The following is a 20,128-nucleotide window of genomic DNA, read 5'->3' on the forward strand; positions in this document are numbered from 1 at the left end:
ATATTATTTCTCCAGATGGTGTGGGCATGGATCCTGAGAAGATTAAAGCAGTGGTAGATTGGCCTGCCCCCGGAAACATTAAGGAAATCCAACGATTTGTCGGGTTTGCCAACTTTTACCGAAAATTTATAAGGAACTTCTCTAAGGTGATAGCTCCAATTACCCAGCTAACAAAGAAAGGGGTGCCCTTTGTGTGGTCATCTGAGGCACAGGCTGCTTTTGGAAAGTTAAAAACTCTTTTTACTTCTGCACCAGTATTGGTACATCCCAATCCTGAATTACCTTTTATAGTGGAAGTGGATGCTTCAAACTCTGCCATGGGAGCTATCCTCTCCCAACGACATGGTGAAAAGATGCAGCTACATCCTTGTGCTTACTTTTCTCGTGTAATGTCTTCAGCCGAAAGAAATTATGACATTGGGAATAAGGAGTTGCTAGCAATTAAAGAAGCATTTTCTGAATGGAGGCATTTGCTGGAAGGCGCTAAGCATCCTGTAACCGTTCTCACTGATCATAAGAATCTGGAATTCATTCGTTCTGCCAAGAGATTGTCTTCTAGACAAGCACGTTGGTCATTATTCTTTTCCAGGTTCAATTTTATTATCTCATATCGACCTGGGTCAAGGAATGGTAAGGCTGATGCCTTATCACGAATGTTGTCTGGGCCTCTCCAGGAAGACAACTCTGAATACACAGTCCTGCCTCAAAAGAACTTTCTAGGTGTCACAAGTTCTAAAGCATTCTTGAGTCTTCTCAAGGAAGGGTATGAGAATGACCCACTCCTCAAAGATCCTCCTATGAACATCATCCTTGATTACAAGAATGGCTTCTGGACTCAAGCACATCGCCTCTATGTACCTGAAGTTGCTCGGGTTGAAGTCCTCAAGTTGGTTCATGACTCCAAACTTGCTGGACATTTTGGAGTTTCTAAGACGGAGGAACTTTTATCCCGTTCCTTTTGGTGGCCTGGGTACAAAAGAGATGTCAAAAGTTATGTAGCCTCGTGCCTGGTCTGTGCTCGCAATAAGACACCCCGAGCTTCTCCTTTAGGGTTGCTCCAGCCACTCCCTGTCCCATCAAGACCATGGGGATCAATTTCTATGGACTTTGTGGTTGATTTACCCCCCTCTAAAGAAATGACCACTATCTTGGTTGTTATTGACCGCTTCACTAAGATGGCTCACTTCATACCAGTGAAGGGGGTACCCTCTGCAGAACAAACTGCAGAGTTGATGGTTCGAGAAGTCTTTAGACTACATGGAATTCCAGAAGATGTAGTTTCTGACCGAGGAGTACAGTTCACTTCAAAATTTTGGAAAAGCTTTTGCTCAGCTTTAGGAGTAACAATTAATCTATCTTCTGCTTTTCATCCTCAGTCTAATGGTCAGACCGAGAGGACCAATCAAACGTTAGAGCAGTACCTCCGATGTTTTGTTAGTTATCTTCAGGATGACTGGGTGGACTATCTTCCTACAGCGGAGTTTGCTTATAACAATTCTAAACATAGCTCCACCTCTCAGACCCCTTTTTTCCTAAATACCGGGCTTCATCCAGCTTTTATCCCTGATCTCCCTATCTCAACTCCAATTCCTGCTGTTACCAACAGATTAACTGCTTTACAGGAGATCCAGGGAAAATTGATCGAGACTTTGAGGGAAGCTCAGGAAAGTTACAAGAAGGCTGCAGATAGACATCGCAGAGCACTTCCTACTTTTCATGTGGGTGATCAAGTTTGGTTATCTACTAAAAATCTGAAGGTTCATGTTCCATCTGCAAAGTTGGGACAAAAGTTTGTGGGACCTTTCCAGATCTTGGCCCAGATCAACCCAGTTGCCTTTCGCCTAAAACTTCCAGCAAGTATGAAGATTCACCCTGTGTTTCACATTTCGCTACTTAAACCTTTTCACGAAAATACTTTTTCTGGAAGAACACTTCCACCCCCTCCACCTGTTGAGGTACAGGGTGAGGAAGAATACGTGGTGGAGAAAATTCTTGATTCCAGGATCTATAGGAACAAATTGCAATATCTGGTTCAATGGGAAGGATACGGGACAGAAGAAAATTCTTGGGAGCCTGAGCAGAACGTTCATGCTCCTAGATTAACAAGAGAATTCCACCAGAGGTTCCCTCACAAACCAGGCCCTAAGACGTCCAGTGGACGTCCTGGGAGGAGGGGAGTACTGTCAGGACCTGGATTTGAACCTGGGACCTCAGCTATGTCTGGCAGTGAACCTTCTCACTGAGCTATCTGGGATGCTGGACAGCTCCCTGTCTGATCTGCTGGACAAACCCATCTGATCCATTGAACATTCCTGCCTTGTGTCTTGATTGTCTTGAACCTTGAACCCCTTGCTCCTCCCACGAACTTCCTGATATAAGCCATGTCTCTGCACTTCCTCCTTGCCAGAATATTGTGCTATCTCCAGCCTATATCTCGCTCCTGTCTTCCCTGCTGCCGTCCATATTTGCTACTGCTCGTTACCGACCACTTGGCTTGTTATCGACTACGCTTCTGCCTGATCCCAACCTACAAATACTTATTACCGACCCCTTGGCTTGTTATCGACTACGCTTCTGTTTGATCCTCACCTGCTTATCTGCTATTGTACCCCGGCTTTCTCACCTCCTGGTGGGGCAATCCTGAGGACCGCGACCTGGCGCTAACACGCAGCAAAATCCATCTTCACCTTCAGAAGCTCTGGTGAATACCGGTTAGCGCTTAGATTCCGCACCTCAGGTGACCCCGTGTCATCAGCCAGGGTGACCTGTTCTGCTGCTATAGCTACTGGCCTCTGAGCCTGACTCCAGACCGTGACACAATCTCTCTTGGCACTTATACACTATCTTAGTGAACGTATATGGTTCCCCCCAGGGGAACCCCTGCCCCAGCAGCTAGCTCAGGGAGGGGAGAAGGGAGACATAGAGCCCTTTACTCACCTCTCCAGGGATGCCCAGCTCTGTCTTCTTGCTGAAGCAAGGTAGTAACTACTTACCCTTCCTGTGGGTTTATGCTGAAAGTATCCTAGACCGAGCATCTCCCGCATGGTAACGGAGGTGATTCTCGGCCAGGCTACTGCGACTCGGCCCTGTAGACCGGTCCTATGCAAGCCCTGGAGCGTATAGCTCACCGGCCACCTGTAGAGTGACGGCATGACGTGGACGACCCAGTGCGTAGCTATGGTCGGCACACACTTGATGGCCGAAACTGGGGGGACTCCAAGGATCTGGGATCCAGCCCATCACCTAGTCGGCAGTTGATCGAAGATCACAGGAAAAAAATTAATTGAAAAATAAAACAAAAAATCCAAGTAGATTTGAAATAAAGCCTCCAGGCCTATGGTCCCGAAGGAAGCCATGTCTTCTCCTTAACTAGGCAGAAAAAAACTGAACTGCTTGGTGCAGGCTGAGGGAATATAGCCAGTAGGACCGCACCCGGGGCGGGGCTGTTCAGCTTTGAAGTTAACACTTTCTGCCTAGTCACTCCTAAAGGAAGGCTATTTCCCACTTTGTCAAGATTAAGGCTGTGTCCGTCCATGAACGAAAGAGAAAAGAATATGCAGCACTAACTCCAGCACCAGGCTTTAGCTCAGGTATGCAAAGAAACACATGCAGCATGAACACCAGCTCAGGTGCACCACAAGGTTCTGATATCTCTAGTTAGGGAACTCCTCAGCCACAAAAGACCACCAGAAGGGGCTCCCCACCTTGTTGATGCATTTAGCAACTTAAGATGTGGCACTGCACCTGGGAGAGGCTGAACCCAGATGAACTTCAACTCAGTCTTCAGGTAGAGACTTATAACATCATGGACTAGCACAGTGATGGCGAACCTTGGCACCCCAGATGTTTTGGAACTACATGTCCCATGATGCCCCAGCACTCTGCATTGTAGTTGAGCATCATGGGAAATGTAGTTCCAAAACATCTGGGGTGCCAAGGTTCGCCATCACTGGTCTAGCGGGTGTAGATCTTGAGGACAAAAAGGGGAGGTTACTCTAGCTTTCCTTTTATAGACTTAAACAGGTCCTATGGGTGGATATAGGGGCATAGCTATATCACATTTATGTTGGCGTTAGGAAATGGAACTTCCAATGTTATTAATAGGAAAGAGACCATAAAGTCAAAAAAGGACAAAATACTGGATTCATGGGGGCCTGGAATGGCTAGTATCGGTGAAGGCCGCTTAAGTATCCGCTAGCTCTCCCTGAGAAAACCTAGAAGGGCTCTCTATCTGGTGGGGACAGAGGGCTGCACTGATCCGGTCGACAGAACAACGACCACACCAACACCAGCCAGAAGGCCGGAGAAACATAGCCCTTCTTCCAGACTCAATGCAGCCACCCATCCTCACCAGGAGCACCCTTCTGGAAGGCTCAGACTCAACCATTGGCCGGCCCCCAGTATCTTTACAAACACACACACCCCTTTAGTCTTTCAAAACGCTAACAGTTAGGGTGCACGCATTTACAACTGTAAAGGAGGACTGTGTGTAATCTCTTTTGCGCTTCAAACTTATTTCGCAGAAGAAAGGTGTCAGAAGTTGTTGATCTTACTTGGAGTTTGCCATTTGCTGCAAACCAATGAAACGCTCATATTTTTCTTATTTATCTGCTTAAAGAATTACACAATTTTCTTTAACCACTTAAGACCCCGGACCAATATGCAAAAAAAATTGGCATCCTTTTTTTCCCCCCACAAATAAAGCTTTCTTTCGGTGGTATTTGATCACCTCTGCGGTTTAAATTTTTTGCGCTATAAACAAAAATAGAGCGACAATTTTGAAAAAAAAATTCTATTTTTTTACTTTTTGCTATAATAAATATCCCCCCAAAAAAAGATAAAAAATATTTTTTTCCTCAGTTTAGGCCGATACTTATTCTTTTTTTTTTAAAGGTAAATTTTGCCGATACGTATTCTTCTACCTATTTTTGGTAAAAAAAAAAAAAAAAAAAACATATCGCAATAAGCGTTTAACGATTGGTTTGCGCAAAATTTATAGTATTTACAAAATAGGGGATAGTTTTATGGCATTTTTATTAACATTTTTTTTTACTACTAATGGCGGCAATCAGCAATTTTTTTTCGCGACTGCGATACTATGGCGGACACATCGGACAATTTTGACACATTTTTGGGACCATTGTCATTTTCACAGCAAAAAGTCCTATAAAAATGCATTAATTACTGTGAAAATGACAATTGCAGTTTAGGAGTTAACAAATAGGGGGCGCTATAGGGGTTAAGTGTGACCTCATATGTATATCTAACTGTAGGGGGGCTGGACGTGTGACGTCATTGATCAACTTTCCCTGTATCAGGGAACGGACGATCAATGACAGTGCCACTGTGAAGAACAGGGAAGGTGTGTTTACACACACACACACACACACACACACACACACACACACACCTCTCCCCGTTCTTCAGCTCCTGTGAACGATCGCAGGACACCAGTGGCGATCGGGTCCGCGGTCACGGAGCTTCGGACCGGGTCGCATGCATGCGACCCACGGCTGGGCTCTTAAAGGCGACGTGCCTGTGCCCAGCCGTGCCATTCTGCCAACGTATATGTGCAGGAGGCAGTCCTTAAGTGGTTAAAATGAAAACTGGGTTATGAAGTTGAAGCTGGTGAAAATTATAAACAAATTTAGTATTCTTGGCAAAGGCTATACCAGGTAACGGCACATATAAGCAACATACAGTAGGAACTGTGCAGTTTATAGCCTATGAACTGTGCCATTTATTGGTACTCTGCCATGAAGAAAAACTCCAATATGATTAAGCTCAATTGAATGCAGTAACTACCCAAGTCACATACCACAGTATAGGTTCAGGTCTGGCTAGTCACATGAGAGCCTAAGCACAAAGGTGATTAAAGATCGAACAGATTTCTGGAACTCTGCTGCTCTTGAAGGACTTCCTTCGATGTGTGTACGCATCTCATTTGGAAAATCTGTAGTCTGATGGCTATTATAGAATTATTGAAATAAACACAGAAGTCAGATAAGTACTTTAATGCATTGTTTAATACAGATAAATATACCTTATTAGTATCCTAAATTGTAAAATCATATTCACTACAAATACCAAGTTTGTTTAGAGTACATTTGCTTCTCTATTATAGACTTACAAGACAAAAAAAGTGTATTTTTCCTGGTAAGCCATTTTAAAAACATGCCCTGCATATCTGGGGTCGTGTACCAAAGATGTGCAGTCAGTTCAAGTCTTGCAACAGCAATCATCACAAATCTGCACGGTCAGTATTACCGCCCTGTAGTTTACAAGTGAATCAGCCAGGATGAAGTGGAAAGACCAAGGTTAGATAGAGAGATATAAAAACCAGATCTTCACTTTATATGAATGCCTATCTACCAAATTTACACAACTCTGCTGTGCACTGAAAAGTAAGAAATAAAAAAAAAAAAAAAACACTACAGATTCATGAGCTACACACAAAAGATGAATGCAGACAAGTGGCTGGTGTTTTCTCCATGGGAGATCGAGTCCATGCCTACCATCTACACCCTCAGGCCTATTCGAGTAAAACTGTCACATGGAGCAAACTGTTACATTACCCATAGAAACCGACAATACATTTTTAATGAAACTTTAGAAATGCAATTTCTGATAAAGGTGCTCTGAGGAGTCATGTACTCTATGAAAAATGAACTCATACATGCAGTTAAGGCTCGGTTCAAATTGCCACGACTTGGGATCAGACTTGTGAGAACCCATGCTAGTCAATGATGGCTGTCTAATTAGAACTACGGAAGTCGGTCCGACTTTAGAAAAGGTTCCTTTACCACTTCAAGCAGACTTCTATCTGACTTGTGCCCATAGACTTTTATGGAATTTGCCTCCAAAACTGATCCTCATCTATATTGATGTGATTTAGATCTGACATTACAGAAAGATTACCAAGGCATTCCCTGAAAGCTGCATCAAGTAGGACTCAAGTCGCCAGGAAGTCACCTGGCAAAGTCACATGACTTTCAGGTCACAGCAGTGTAAACCAAGCCAAAGTTATAACATTGAACACCTTGAGGGAGATTTATAAAAACAAGTGCAGCTGTGCATAGTAACCAATCGGCTTCTAGGTTTTATTGTTAAAGCCTAAATTGAACAAGCTTAAGTTAAGCAGGCCATACATGGTCGAATTTCGAACGCATTTTCTTTTTCAAATTCAGAACGTTTTTTTTTTTTTTGCGATCCGATAATGCCACCATTGGCATCTTTTCTTTCTGGGAGTTTTCTTTTTCTATTACGATTCATTCTCCCATCATTGATTAGAAAATGGTTAGTTCTGAAATTTTTTTCCCAACATGTCCGATTCCTCAAATTTGATTGCCGCATGAAAATAGGCTGTTGCTGCAGCCCACTAATGGTGCGAAATTCTTAGATACAATTTCCGAAAGAAAAATCTTTCGAAATTAGAACTGTATGGCCGGCATTAGAAGTGGATTGGTTATTATGCACAGCTGCTTCAGATACTGTGTGCACCAATTTTAGTAAATCCCCCCCATTGCTCCATGCAAGATTTACTGAACAAGCTTGCATGCGTGCAAACAATTGTTCACACACAATGACAGCAGTTGAAAAATGCCAATTATTCTGACAGGGCAAACTAATGTTTATCTATTAGGTGCTAGGGAAGAAAACCCTCTTACAAAAAAGATACCAAAACCCAAAGAACCACTTCCAATACAAGTAACAAAACATTACAGCTTTTGGCAGTTCAAATAAAATGACTGACATTAGCTAGTTTAAAATGGTACTATATAAAAAGGTTGTGTGTTCTACTGACCAGAATGATCACAACATGTTCTCTACTGCAAGATTAAAAAACTAAAAAGCGCTTTTACCAACCATATCCTAAATCAATTCACATACAAAATATAGTAAACAGACCCTAAAACTTGTGAACATTTGTCACTTTAAGGCACCTTTTCACAAAACCAAGTTTATCCACCTTAACATAGAGATAGTTCTTGGTAAACGTATGTGCGGCTTCAAAGTATCACTTTCCACGAAAAAAAAAATATTTTTCAATTGATACACGGGCCAAGTCGTTCACTTGCTCCTGAGATTTCTGGCCACACATACTAATTTTACAGACTAAACAATTAAAATGATTGTTTTAATCAACTGGTAAAGCAAATGGTATATTTGCATTAATTCAATTGCTTTCAATGTCAAAGGTTTTCTGGAAAAAAGTAAAAAAATAAATAAAAAAAAAAAAGTAATAATTTCAGAATTGCTTGTTTTCAAACTATTGTCACAAATAATGAGTTTTCAACCCATCTAATCACTTTTAACTATCCTTATTAAAAAGGAAAAAAAAAATCTCTAAAGCAAGCAAAATGGTAGCAAAATACTGAGCAATAATTCCTAGATATTGTCATCATATTATAAATCTAGTTACACTGCACAATCAGATCAATGTGCATTGCCATCATTGGAAGCTCCAGTGGCAAGATATACCATAGTTCCCCTTCCCGGCTCAATCCCAAAATCTCCAGGATATGGGAACCAAATATACAGGTAAAAAGTCACTGCAGGTGAGCAGACTTGGAACACAAGAACAAAATTCCCCATTGCGGATTACTCCAGAAGCGATAAAGAAGCTAGCTGTTGGCAAATCCAGCAAAAACTCTACCAAAACTGAAATACCATTTGTAGGAGAACAGACCCTTTTCTTTTCAATGCAAGGTTTTTGCTTCGTGTCAACAAATCTTTTCAGACTTTTGGTCAATTGAAAGGCATTAAAGGGACACTAATTATAAAACACAAGCTACCTTAAAAAAGAAGTTCACCTTTTGTTTACCTTTTTTTTTCTATAAATTTCAGCTCCCAATGTACCAATATAGCATTAACCACTTAAGACCCGGACTAAAATGCAGCTAAAAAGGACCTTGCCCCTTTTTGCGATTCGGCACTGCGTCGCTTTAACTGACAATTGCGCGATCGTGCGACGTGGCTCCCAAACAAAATTGGTGTCCTTTTTTCCCACAAATAGAGCTTTCTTTTGGTGGTATTTGATTACCTCTCCGGTTTTTATTTTTTGCGCTATAAACAAAAATAGAGCGAAAGTTTTGAAAAAAAATGCTATATTTTTTACTTTTTGCTATAATAAATATCCCCCAAAAATATATAAAAAATGTTTTTTCCTCAGTTTAGGCCGATACGTATTCTTCTACCTATTTTTGGTAAAAATAAAATCGCAATAAGCGTTTATCTGTTGGTTTGCACAAAATTTATAGCATTTACAAAATAGGGGATAGTTTTATTGCATTTTTATTAATAATTTTTTTTTTTTTTACTACTAATGGCGGCGATCAGCGATTTTTTTTCGTGACTGCGACATTATGGCGGACACTTCGGACAATTTTTACACATTTTTGGGACCATTGCCATTTTCACAGCAAAAAATGCATTGTTTATTGTGAAAATGACAGTTGCAGTTTGGGAGTTAACCACAGGGGGCGCTGATGGGGTTATGTGTGACCTGAAGTGTGTTTACAACTGTAGGGGGGTGTGGCTGTAGGTGTGATGTCATCGATTGTGTCCCCCTATAAAAGGGATGACACGAACGATGCTGCCACATCAGCTCCGGGGACCGATCGCGGGACACCAGCGGCGATCGGGTCCGCGAGTCCCGCGGTCACGGAGCTTCGGACCGGGTCGCGTGTGCCATTCTGCCGACGTATATCGGCGTGAAGGGGTCCTTAAGTGGTTATGTACTTAATTTGCAAAAACAAAACAGCTTTCCATTAATTCTACACTGGCTTACCGAACTCTCTTCATAGCTGTTTAAAAATCACACTGCTCGATTACTTCTGCCTTACTTCCTGGTCAGACAAGAGGTCGTGACACAGGAAGGTGTTGACCAGCTGAGGGTAGATGATGCAGGGTGTGTGCTAATAAGATCAGCTGGTGAACATGATTTGTATGGAAATAAAATGCACATCTTGAACCACCCAAACTAAAAAAAAAAAAAATCAGTTTGATGTGAATGAGCTCCTAATGGCGAACAGGAAGCCATGTGTGTCTTTAATAAAAGCCCCTTACTATAGCATCTCCATTGTCACACTGTCTTACAAGAAACCACTACATCTTCACCCTTGACTATTATTAAGAGCCTATTCCATCTGTGTGGTGGATTTAGGATCACCAAAATGCACAAAAAAAAGGTTGTACACCACAATACTTGGCAGTGCATCAACATGCATTGCAATACAGGCACTTTGGGGTACCAATCAAAATGAATGGCACTGCAGCGCACTAACACGCATACCATGTCATTGTTAACACTACAGAATAAATCTTTATTGGAGCTGCACGATTCTGTATAAAATGAGAATTACAATTTTTTTTTTTGGAGACTAAAGATCACGATTCTCGGCGTAACATCTTTCACATTACACAATAAGATTGGGTTAACTTTGCTGTTTATTTTTTTTTAATTCAATGAAGTGTATCCCCCCCCCCCTAAAAAAATGCGTTTGAAATACTGCTGCGCAAATACAGTGCGACAAAATATTGCAACGACCACCATTTTATATATACATTTTCTAGCAAAAATCAATAAATACTGATTTTAACTTTTAAGCAACAAGTCCTGGTCTTTAACCACTAGCCGACCGCGCACCACCGTTCTACGTCGGCAGGTCGGCTCGGCTGGGCGAGAGCACGTAGTATAACGTCCTCTCTCTCAGCCGCCAGTAGGGGCGCGCGCCCCCCGCTCGCCCCCGACTCCCGTGCGTGTGCCCGGCGGGCACGATCGCCGCCGGGCACACGCGATCGCTCGGTACAGAGCGGGGACCGGGAGCTGTGTGTGTAAACACACAGCTCTCGGTCCTGTCAGCGGGGGAAATGCTGATCTTCGGTTCATACAATGTATGAACAGAGGATCAGTGTTTCCCCTAGTGAGGCCACCCCCCCCCCACAGTAAGAACACACCCAGGCATACTTAACCCCTTCCCCGCCCCCTAGTGTTAACCCCTTCACTGCCAGTGGCATTTTTATAGTAATCCAATGCATTTTTATAGCACTGATCGCTATAAAAATGCCAATGGTCCCAAAAATGTGTCAAAAGTGTCCGAAGTGTCCGCCATAATGTCGCAATACCGAAAAAAAATAAATTAAAAAAAAAAAATCGCTGATCGCCGCCATTACTAGTAAAAAATATATATTAATAAAAATGACATAAAAATACCCCCTATTTTGTAAACACTATAACTTTTGCGCAAACCAAACGCTTATTGCGATTTTTTTTTACGAAAAATATGTAGAAGAATACGTATCGGCCTAAACTGAGGAAAAAATATGTTTTTTTATATATTTTTGGGGGATATTTATTACAGCAAAAAGTAAAAAATATTCATTTTTTTCAAAATTGTCGCTCTATTTTAGTTTATAGCGCAAAAAATAAAAAACGCAGAGGTGATCAAATACCACCAAAAGAAAGCTCTATTTGTGGGGAAAAAAAAAGGACGCCAATTTTGTTTGGGAGCCACGTCGCACGACCGCGCAATTGTCTGTTAAAGCGACGCAGTCCCGAATCGCAAAAAGTACTCTGGTCTTTGGGCAGCAATATGGTCCGGTGGTTAAGTGGTTAAACTGACCTCGTTTGCAGACCGAAGTTCTTCTCTTTGATCCAAAATAACTAAATGTTACAATGTTTATAGTCATCTCCCAGCACTGACAAATATGGATAAACATTTGCCAGAGTAAGATCCTGGCAGCTACAGGAGAGCTCCAGCCCTCCTTCAGACCCCTACTTTCTGCTTTCAAACAATGCATTTATCTTCTTCCCAGCAGCAGCATAAGGAAAGGGGTGGACTGTGATGTAAGGGAGGGTGGGGGACTCAACTTCTGAAGGTGGGGTGGCTCTTGACATTTAATGTAAGGGGAGGGGATGCGCTGGACGTCTAACCATACAGATACAACTGGCCCTTTTGAGAACAATCAAAATGCTGATGCGGCCCACGATGAAATGGAGTTTGACCCCCCTGCTCTAGACGAACCAAACATTTAACTCTTGTTATCTGGAGAGGTGCACAACATACTGGTTTTTACTGCAGACTGGATTTCAGTTTTAGAATTATTATTAATATAGTTTATAAATATAAATGTAAAAGTGCTAGATTGTGTACAGTAAATTTGGGAACTGTAAGCACATTTTGATTTAAATTCAAGTGCAGTTTAATTTTTGTGTTTTCAGCAAATTTAGGTTCTATTTTTGTCCCCGTTGTGACTAATCAAAAACTTGTGTCATGAGACACTTTGATCTCATGTACATTATGAGCAGCTGTGCAAGAAACAGGCAACAGTGTCCTCCCATAGTTTTAAGTCACAAAAAAACTAAGAGTATTTTCAGTCAGCAGCTACAAGTACTGTAGCTGCCGATTTTTAATTAAAGGACACTTATTTGTCCAGAGATGCAGCGATGTCCTCACCCAGGCCGGTATTCGGTTCCTCATCGCCAGCATGTTAACTGAGGGAAGCCAGCTATGACTCCTTGCAGCTTCACAGAAAACTATTTCACATGAGCAAGCCACGCTATGTGAATGGCCATGCAGCCTTCTGGGATCGGCAAAGCGTTACAGAAGGCTGTGGGCAGAAAACCAAAGTACCTTCTGGGTTGGTGGGGCAGTTGGAGATGGCTGAGCGGAACTCCCCCTCTTCTGGGTTAAGTTCCACTTTAAACATGTATGGGCCAACTCTTCGCCCTTATTACAAACTTTATTACATTCATCAGTTCTATTTTAAAACATCTATGCTTTTATCTATGAACTGACAATTACATGCTATATGCCATACCTTTAACCAAAGTATTGTACGTTTAAACTACATTTTAGGTTTACTGGCCCTTTCAATGTGAATACCTGGTTTCTGTTTTCCATGGACAGAGAATCATTTTATATCCATGACTTAAATTCAATCCATAGTAGGAGCAGTAGGTTTTATTTTAAATTGTAAATGTATTAGCAGTTCTGCAGCAATTCTTGGATGCTGACTCACTTAAAGACTAAAATGTGTAAAATATATGTCCAGTGTTACGCTATATTTTCCCTTTCCAACCCTTCAGTATTGCCAACTACACATGCAGTGTCTGGAGACTTGCCACAGTGGCCTAAGCTATTAAGCTCTGTTTTGCCCACTGCATGGTAAATAACAGCTTGTATAAGCATCAGAATAGGAGCTGCATAAACAGCATACAAAAACATTTCTACAGCATATTGCGATACACCAATGTGCCAGGGTGTGCAATGTTAAACCATCATCCCCAGATGAATGCATCTGCCATCTTTTACTCTAAATAAACATTACACGTACACAGGCCACAGCCAAAATTAATGCCAGCCTATAATGCCAAACATCTCGATCTTTTCAAAATGCCATAATATCGCTTCATCACAGCATCAGCATTTTTTGTTTACTTTACCAGTTAGAAGCAGTAAAGCAAGACTGCTGCTCCTGTCTGCAGAAGAAGCGGGGTGACAATGCCTTCTTCAGCTGTGTCTGGTTTTCTTAGCAGACCTTCATGAACCCTTATAGGATGCTTACTTGTAATACAAGTAGTATTCAGCATCTACAAGGCCCATAAGCAATAAAACTGACTGGTGACCCCACCATTACCTAAACTTTATTGAACTGGCATCTTGTGGTATATTGGTATAATACAAAAAGGCTTAGCTTATGCTAGCTAGGCCTCAATAATGACTATGTACTATATACGAAACCACTGCAGATACAGACTGCATAGTGAAGGTATGTTCATATGCAGCAGCATTCAGTTATACACTAGAAGAAGGAAAATCACCGCTCAAGGTGGGTCTGCTATAGGGTCATACACAGGTGTAGGATTCCAAGGGTGCTGGCAGTGCACTAGGCAAGCATTGGCGTAAAATGAAGGATGGATGGCCGCACTCCAAACCAAACAGGTTGTCTTTATTTAAACGAACAGAAAAAACATACCAGATCACAGCAACAGAAACAGGAGGATAACCGACGTTTCGCACTGACTTAGTGCTTATTCATGGCATGAATAAGCACTAAGTCAGTGCGAAACGTCGGTTTGGAGTGCGGCCATCCATCCTTCATTTTACGTCAGTTATACACTAGGTGACAGTGCAGGGAGGACATCCTAGAAACACAGGTAATAAGTGCTGTGCCATCCAGGCTTTACCTAGCTGACAGCAGATTGACATCCACAAATATATAGGCAGTTTTTCTCTAACCTAGGAAAAAGAAACATGGAATCCAAATGGTTGTTACAGCCACTGCTTCTATAAATCCGCTCAAAAATAGGTTTAGAATCTCCTAATGTTGCACTTAAAATGGACTCCATGTTATTAAATGGATTAGAATTGCATTAAAAGTAAATCAATAGCAACTTGGAGCAAAACTATAGCTATGTTACGTCAATTCTAAGAACAGCAAACGTTATACTAGAATATTGCACAATATCAAAGTCTAGTTACCTTGTAACTGATTCAAAAGGCATGTACACAGAAAGGTCTATTTTGGGCCCTTACTACGCATACATCCCAAAAGGAAAATCAGCCAACTTGGCTTCTCTCCATAGATTTATTTGGTGCTTGTAAAAGGGACATAAAAAATAATAAATAAAGACTCCTACCTGATCACTATCCATTTCCCTACTTGTTAAATAGAAGTTTCCTGTGTTATACAACATAGCCACAATGCCAAGGTTTAATAACTACAAGGCAAATTACCAGCAAGAAAAATGATACAAGATGGAGTTAGGTCTGCGCTTGAGCAGTCTCTGAGTATTCAGAAATCTTCAGTAGAAACATTATGCATAGATCCAGTTACCCAAAGCACAGAAAAAAAGGTGAAATAGTGCTGCTGATCACATCTGCTCAGACAGCTGAAATGCCTTCAACTGCTGCTGGTACCATTCTGGTGCCTCAGGACTATTTTTCCCTGTAGCGGTGTGGTCATAGCCATAGGCCACAGTAAGTTCCTCATCCTTTTCTACAGCCAAAATGGTTCGGATACACTTAATAGGTCCAAATCTTGGGTGGACAAACCTTAAAAAAAGAAAAAAAAAAAAAAAAAAACACCGCACAACAATTAGTCTATTTCTGTGAATATAAAATGATACTTTAAATGCTGACCAAATTTTAAAGGCCTAACCCTTTAGACAGATCTCGACAAGCGTGAAGACTAATAAAAAAAAAATACTACTATCTGCACTAAGTGTAAACTACCTAGATCAGTGGTCTCAAAGTACCGGCCCGCGGGCCATTTGCGGCCCGCGGACCAGTTATAAATGGCCCTCAGGCAGGGTGGAAGTGAGGGGAGCCATCTGGTGGTGAGCCGTTGGTATTACAAGTTATTACCACCAGATGTGAGCTGGCGCCATCTGGTGGTGGCCGTTGGTATTACAAGTTAAGCATTACAAGTTAAACAGCAATTCTAATGTCATTTTACACTATTTTCACTGCCATATTCTTCCCTCTAATTAGAACCCCCAAACATTATATATACTTTTTATCCTAACACCCTAGAGAATAAAATAGCGATCGTTGCAATACTTTCTGTTACGCTGTATTTGCGCAGCGGTCTTACAAGCGTACTTTTTTGGGAAAAAATTACACTTTTTTTAATTAAAAAATAAGACAACAGTAAAGTTATCCCCATTTTTTTTTTATATTATGAAAGATAATGTTACGCCGAGTAAATTCATACCCAACATGTCACGCTTCAAAATTGTGTCCGCTTGTGGAATGCCTACAAACTTTTTTACCCTTTAAAATCTTCATAGGCGACGTTTAAAAAAATCTACAGGTTGCATGTTATAAGTTACAGAGGAGCTAGAATTATTGCTCTCACTCTACCAATCGCGGCGATATCTCACATGTGTGGTTTGAACACCGTTTACATATGTGGGCGCTGCTCACGTATGTGTTCGCTTCTGCGCGCAAGCTCGTCGGGACGGGGTGCGTTTTCTGGCTCCTAACTTTTTTAGCTGGCTCCTAGATTCCAAGCAAATTTGTCAAACCCTGACTTACACCAGTGCTGACTAATAATGTGTTCGCTGACACCAGTACTGTTGTTTTTGAAGTTTGAAAGTTTGCATGCGGCCCCCCATGGCTTATGAAAACTTGTCTTGTGGCCCTCAGGTAATTTGAGTTTGAGACCCCTGACCTAGATACTTAAATCTTTGACGTTGATACCAAAAAATAAAATAAAAAAATTATCTATCTATATCTATATATCTATCTCTCTATCTCACTGTCATTACCAGTGCTTTAAATCCTTAATAAAAATCACATATAAATAATGAAATTAAGTGCCATCATAACACCAATAACCATAAAGTGCTTAAATCATATAAAAGAACAATCCATCCCGTATATACACACACCAAAAAATCTAATTGATAATAAGGGAAGTTGCGTTCGGTACCCACAGTGAGGTGAGTTTTCACTGAAGAGAGGTCAGACCCTGTAATAAGGTCTTCAAGCTTGGTAAGAGGCAATATTTTACATTGGCGTGCAGCATGATTGGGTGATCACCTGGAGCACTAATGAAACAGAAAGTGCGTGTAGCACCATTTCAATGTCATCGTTGCAGTTGGAATTTTATATTTTTTTGTAGAATATTTTTGGATTTTGCACAATATTTCCTGAAAAGACAGCAGAAATTTTATGAACTTCGTTTTTTAATTTATGCATTTATTATCATCAATTTGATTTCTTAAGCACTTACATGCACTTTATGGTTATTGGTGTTATGACAACACTTAAGTGTGAAGACTTATTGGGTTCTTGGAGGGCCCATTGCAGATATTTCTTCCTCCACCCCCAGTGCAAGCAGCCATGGTGTAATATCAAATTTAATACTTAGACAACGCCAGCACTACAGTGAAGGGTCCATGTTAACCAGAGGTCCTCAAATTATGGCCCTCCACTTGTTCAGGAACTACAATTCCCATCATGCCTAGTCATGTCTGGGAATGTCAGAGTTTCACAATGCCTCATGGGAGGTGTAGTTCCTCAACAGCTGGAGGGCCGTAGTTTAAAGATCCCTGATGTAAACCTTACTGTATTACAAGCGAGGAAACAATGCTAAGCACATATGAGCAGGGCATGGCTAGATCTGTCTAACTCTATGCTGTTGTAGTCCTGGCTTAAGCCTCATACACACGATCGGACTTCCATTTGACTTTTCCGTGGATTTTTGTCCGAAGGGGCGTTGGCCGTGAACTTATGCATACACACGGCAGAACTTTATCAGCCAACGTTCGCCAAATCACATGGGTTTTCAGCCCTTAATGCCACCCTTTGGGCAACTTCTGCTATTGTCTGATGTTTACCATTAGTTCTGAGCATGCATGTTTGTACTTTGGACTTCTGTACACACGATTGGTTTATCCTCCATCGGACATTTGTTGTCAGAAAGTTTGAGAGCATTCACAGCGAACATTTGTCCGTTGAAAAACCGAAAACAATTGTCCAATGGAGCATACACATGGTCAGATTGTCCGATAAAACACATCCGTTAGACCGCTGTTGTCAAAAATTCGTGTGCATGGGGCTTAATAATTACTCAACAAACAAACCTACACCTCTCTACTTGCCCAGCTAGAAGAATAGAATGCAAATAGAATTTCATAATTTGGCTGAAACTCTGAAAATGAATCCTGTATCCTTTAGTCTTTGCCTGTGGAGTCCACCCTGATGGAGTTGGGAGGACAGATGTTCTTCCAGTTCAACTGTCATTTCTCCCCTAGACATCAATTAAGGTGATATACTAAAATTAGAGGCAATCACCAGAAATACATAAATCTTACTGCCTCTGGTTTCTTGCAGGAAAACCCTCTCCCTGAATGATAACAAAAACCAATCATTCATTCAAACCCTAGTGAATCCAGAACATTTCTCACTTGCCTTGGGTTGTGTTCTTACATTTACTTTTGGTGGCCTTACACTTTAAAAGTAATGAACATGTAAAATAAATAAATAATAAAAAAAAAAAACACACCACCCACACACAACATAAACACTGATAAAAATTGTATAACTTACCTTCCTCATGAGATTAAGATCCAGAGCAAAATTTACATGAACCACCTCCTCAAAGGCAAGTGGCATAAAATACATCCCTATTTATACCCCAAAACATTGCTGGTTAGAGGTGGTTGGCCTATAATGCACCCCCTATTTACACCACCTCAAAGTCTTGGTCAGAGGTGAGCAACCCAAGATGCACCCCCTATAGGGGTCTTATTAACACCCTTTAAGTGTATATTGTATAAGCAACATTTAAATTAAAATCATATTTCCACATAATTTTCAATTATTTGTAGCCTACTTCTATTAATCTGAAAAAATCTTGAAGTTTATCAATTTACTTTTTTGAAGAATCCAAAACATTTACTTCATCTACTATTCAGTATGCCCTATGAATATAAAATCCTGCGTCGCGCATTTCACAGATCCCCTGAGGATGTGTGTATCAGTAGGAGGAATAGTACCTAATATCAGTGAGAGGAATAGTGCCCCAAGGACCAAACAAAGGCAAGCAAAGGGCTGAATCTGCCCGCAGGCCACAGTTGGAGACCATTGCTCTAGACCAGGGGTCTCCAAACTATGGCCCTCCAATTGTTCCTGAACTACAATTCCCATCATGCTTAGTCATGTCTGTGAATGTCAGTTTTACAATGCCTCATGGGATGTGTAGTTCCGCAACAGCTGGGGGGCCATAGTTTTCAAACAGATAAAGACTGTCCCCAGGGCCCCAAAGCAGGCACATTGGCAAAATAAGCAGAGGAAATGGCATAGAAGCTAAATTGATAAATAGCTTGTATAAAACGGTCATATTTTACTGTTCCAAACTACAAAGTTTCAAATAATTGCACATTTGTGTAATATATGCCTTAAGCCCCTTTCACACCTGCAGACCATATGTCCGCTTTTTCATCCATCTGTGTGCGGATGAAAAAGGGACATACAATGGTCCCTATGAGATCGCGGGTGTCAGCGAATGAACATCCGCTGACACCCAATCTCGCCCGCTTCCGCATTCCTCCGATTCTGCAGACGGAGGAAAACCCTATTTTTCCTTCCGTCTGCGGATCGGATGAACACGGGCAGACGTCTGTCCGTGTTCATCCGATCCCCCCAGAGGGGATAACGGAGAAAAGACAGGGCGGTCCCTGCACAGTGTGCAGGGACCGCCCTGACATCCGCCGGTTTAGCAGGGATCAACGGAGCGATTCCCACTGAGCAAGCGGAGGTTCACGGGGCGGATCATTACTGATCCGCCCTGTGTGAAAGGGCCCTTAAGCTGGCCACACAGATTTTTTGTTTAGCCTACAAGCTGAAAAACAAGAATAAATAAAATATATTGATATCCACACATACAGTTGTGTTAAAATAATAGAAGTGTGTTTTAAAGAGTGAGCAAAGCTCAAAATCCTTATACTAGCTTCTATTTCCATACATGAAAAATGCACTGGGAACACTAAATTTTTTTCTTCTTCGTGTTTTGATTTGGAATAAACAATGTTCAAATAGGTTACTACTTTACAGAGAGGGAAAAAAAAAAAAAAAAAAAAAGGGATTTTCCCCAAAAAATAGCAGTGTTTGTATGTATTTTGCTTTACAAAACGCAAACATTTACTGCATAAACTGAAAAATATTTAAAGATTTCCTGTGAATCGCTGAACCAATTAGTTGTATAACCACGGTTTCCAAGAACTGCTTCATATCTGTGTGCCAACTTCTGGCACCTGTGAACAAGTATTCCAGCCCAGGACAATTGCACTACATTCCACAATTCCTCTGCATTTCTTGGTTTGACCTCATTTTTTAATGTCACCCCACAAGTTTTCTATTGAGGTCCAGGGATTAGACTGACCACTCCATAACGTTAAATCATGTTGGTCTGGAACCAAGACACTGCTCACTTCCTCATATCATGCTTTTTCGGTTCCGCTGTTCACCCTGGAGCTGATCATTGGCTGGGTCTTTGCCACTCTTCGGTCCATTTGAATAGTAGTTTTCCGCTTTCTTCCACGTCTTTCTGGTTTGGTTGCCATTTTAAAGAATTTGAGATCATTTTAGCTGAGCAGCTCATCAGTTTCCACACT

General features: G+C 41.3%; 1 protein-coding gene across 1 annotated transcript in view; it reads right to left on the reverse strand.

Annotated features, from left to right (window-relative positions):
• Positions 1 to 14,573: 14,573 nt before the first annotated feature.
• The window catches only part of SETD7 (SET domain containing 7, histone lysine methyltransferase), a 50,689-nt gene continuing 45,134 nt past the window's right edge, over positions 14,574 to 20,128 (reverse strand). Inside the window, exon 8 of the mRNA XM_040331202.1 lies at positions 14,574 to 15,059. Within this exon, the coding sequence (XP_040187136.1) occupies positions 14,879 to 15,059 (181 nt within the window). The 3' untranslated portion in view covers positions 14,574 to 14,878. The remainder of the gene's footprint in view (positions 15,060 to 20,128) is intronic.

This window comes from Rana temporaria, chromosome 1, assembly GCF_905171775.1.
Source record: "Rana temporaria chromosome 1, aRanTem1.1, whole genome shotgun sequence".
Taxonomy (NCBI): Eukaryota; Metazoa; Chordata; class Amphibia; order Anura; family Ranidae; genus Rana; species Rana temporaria.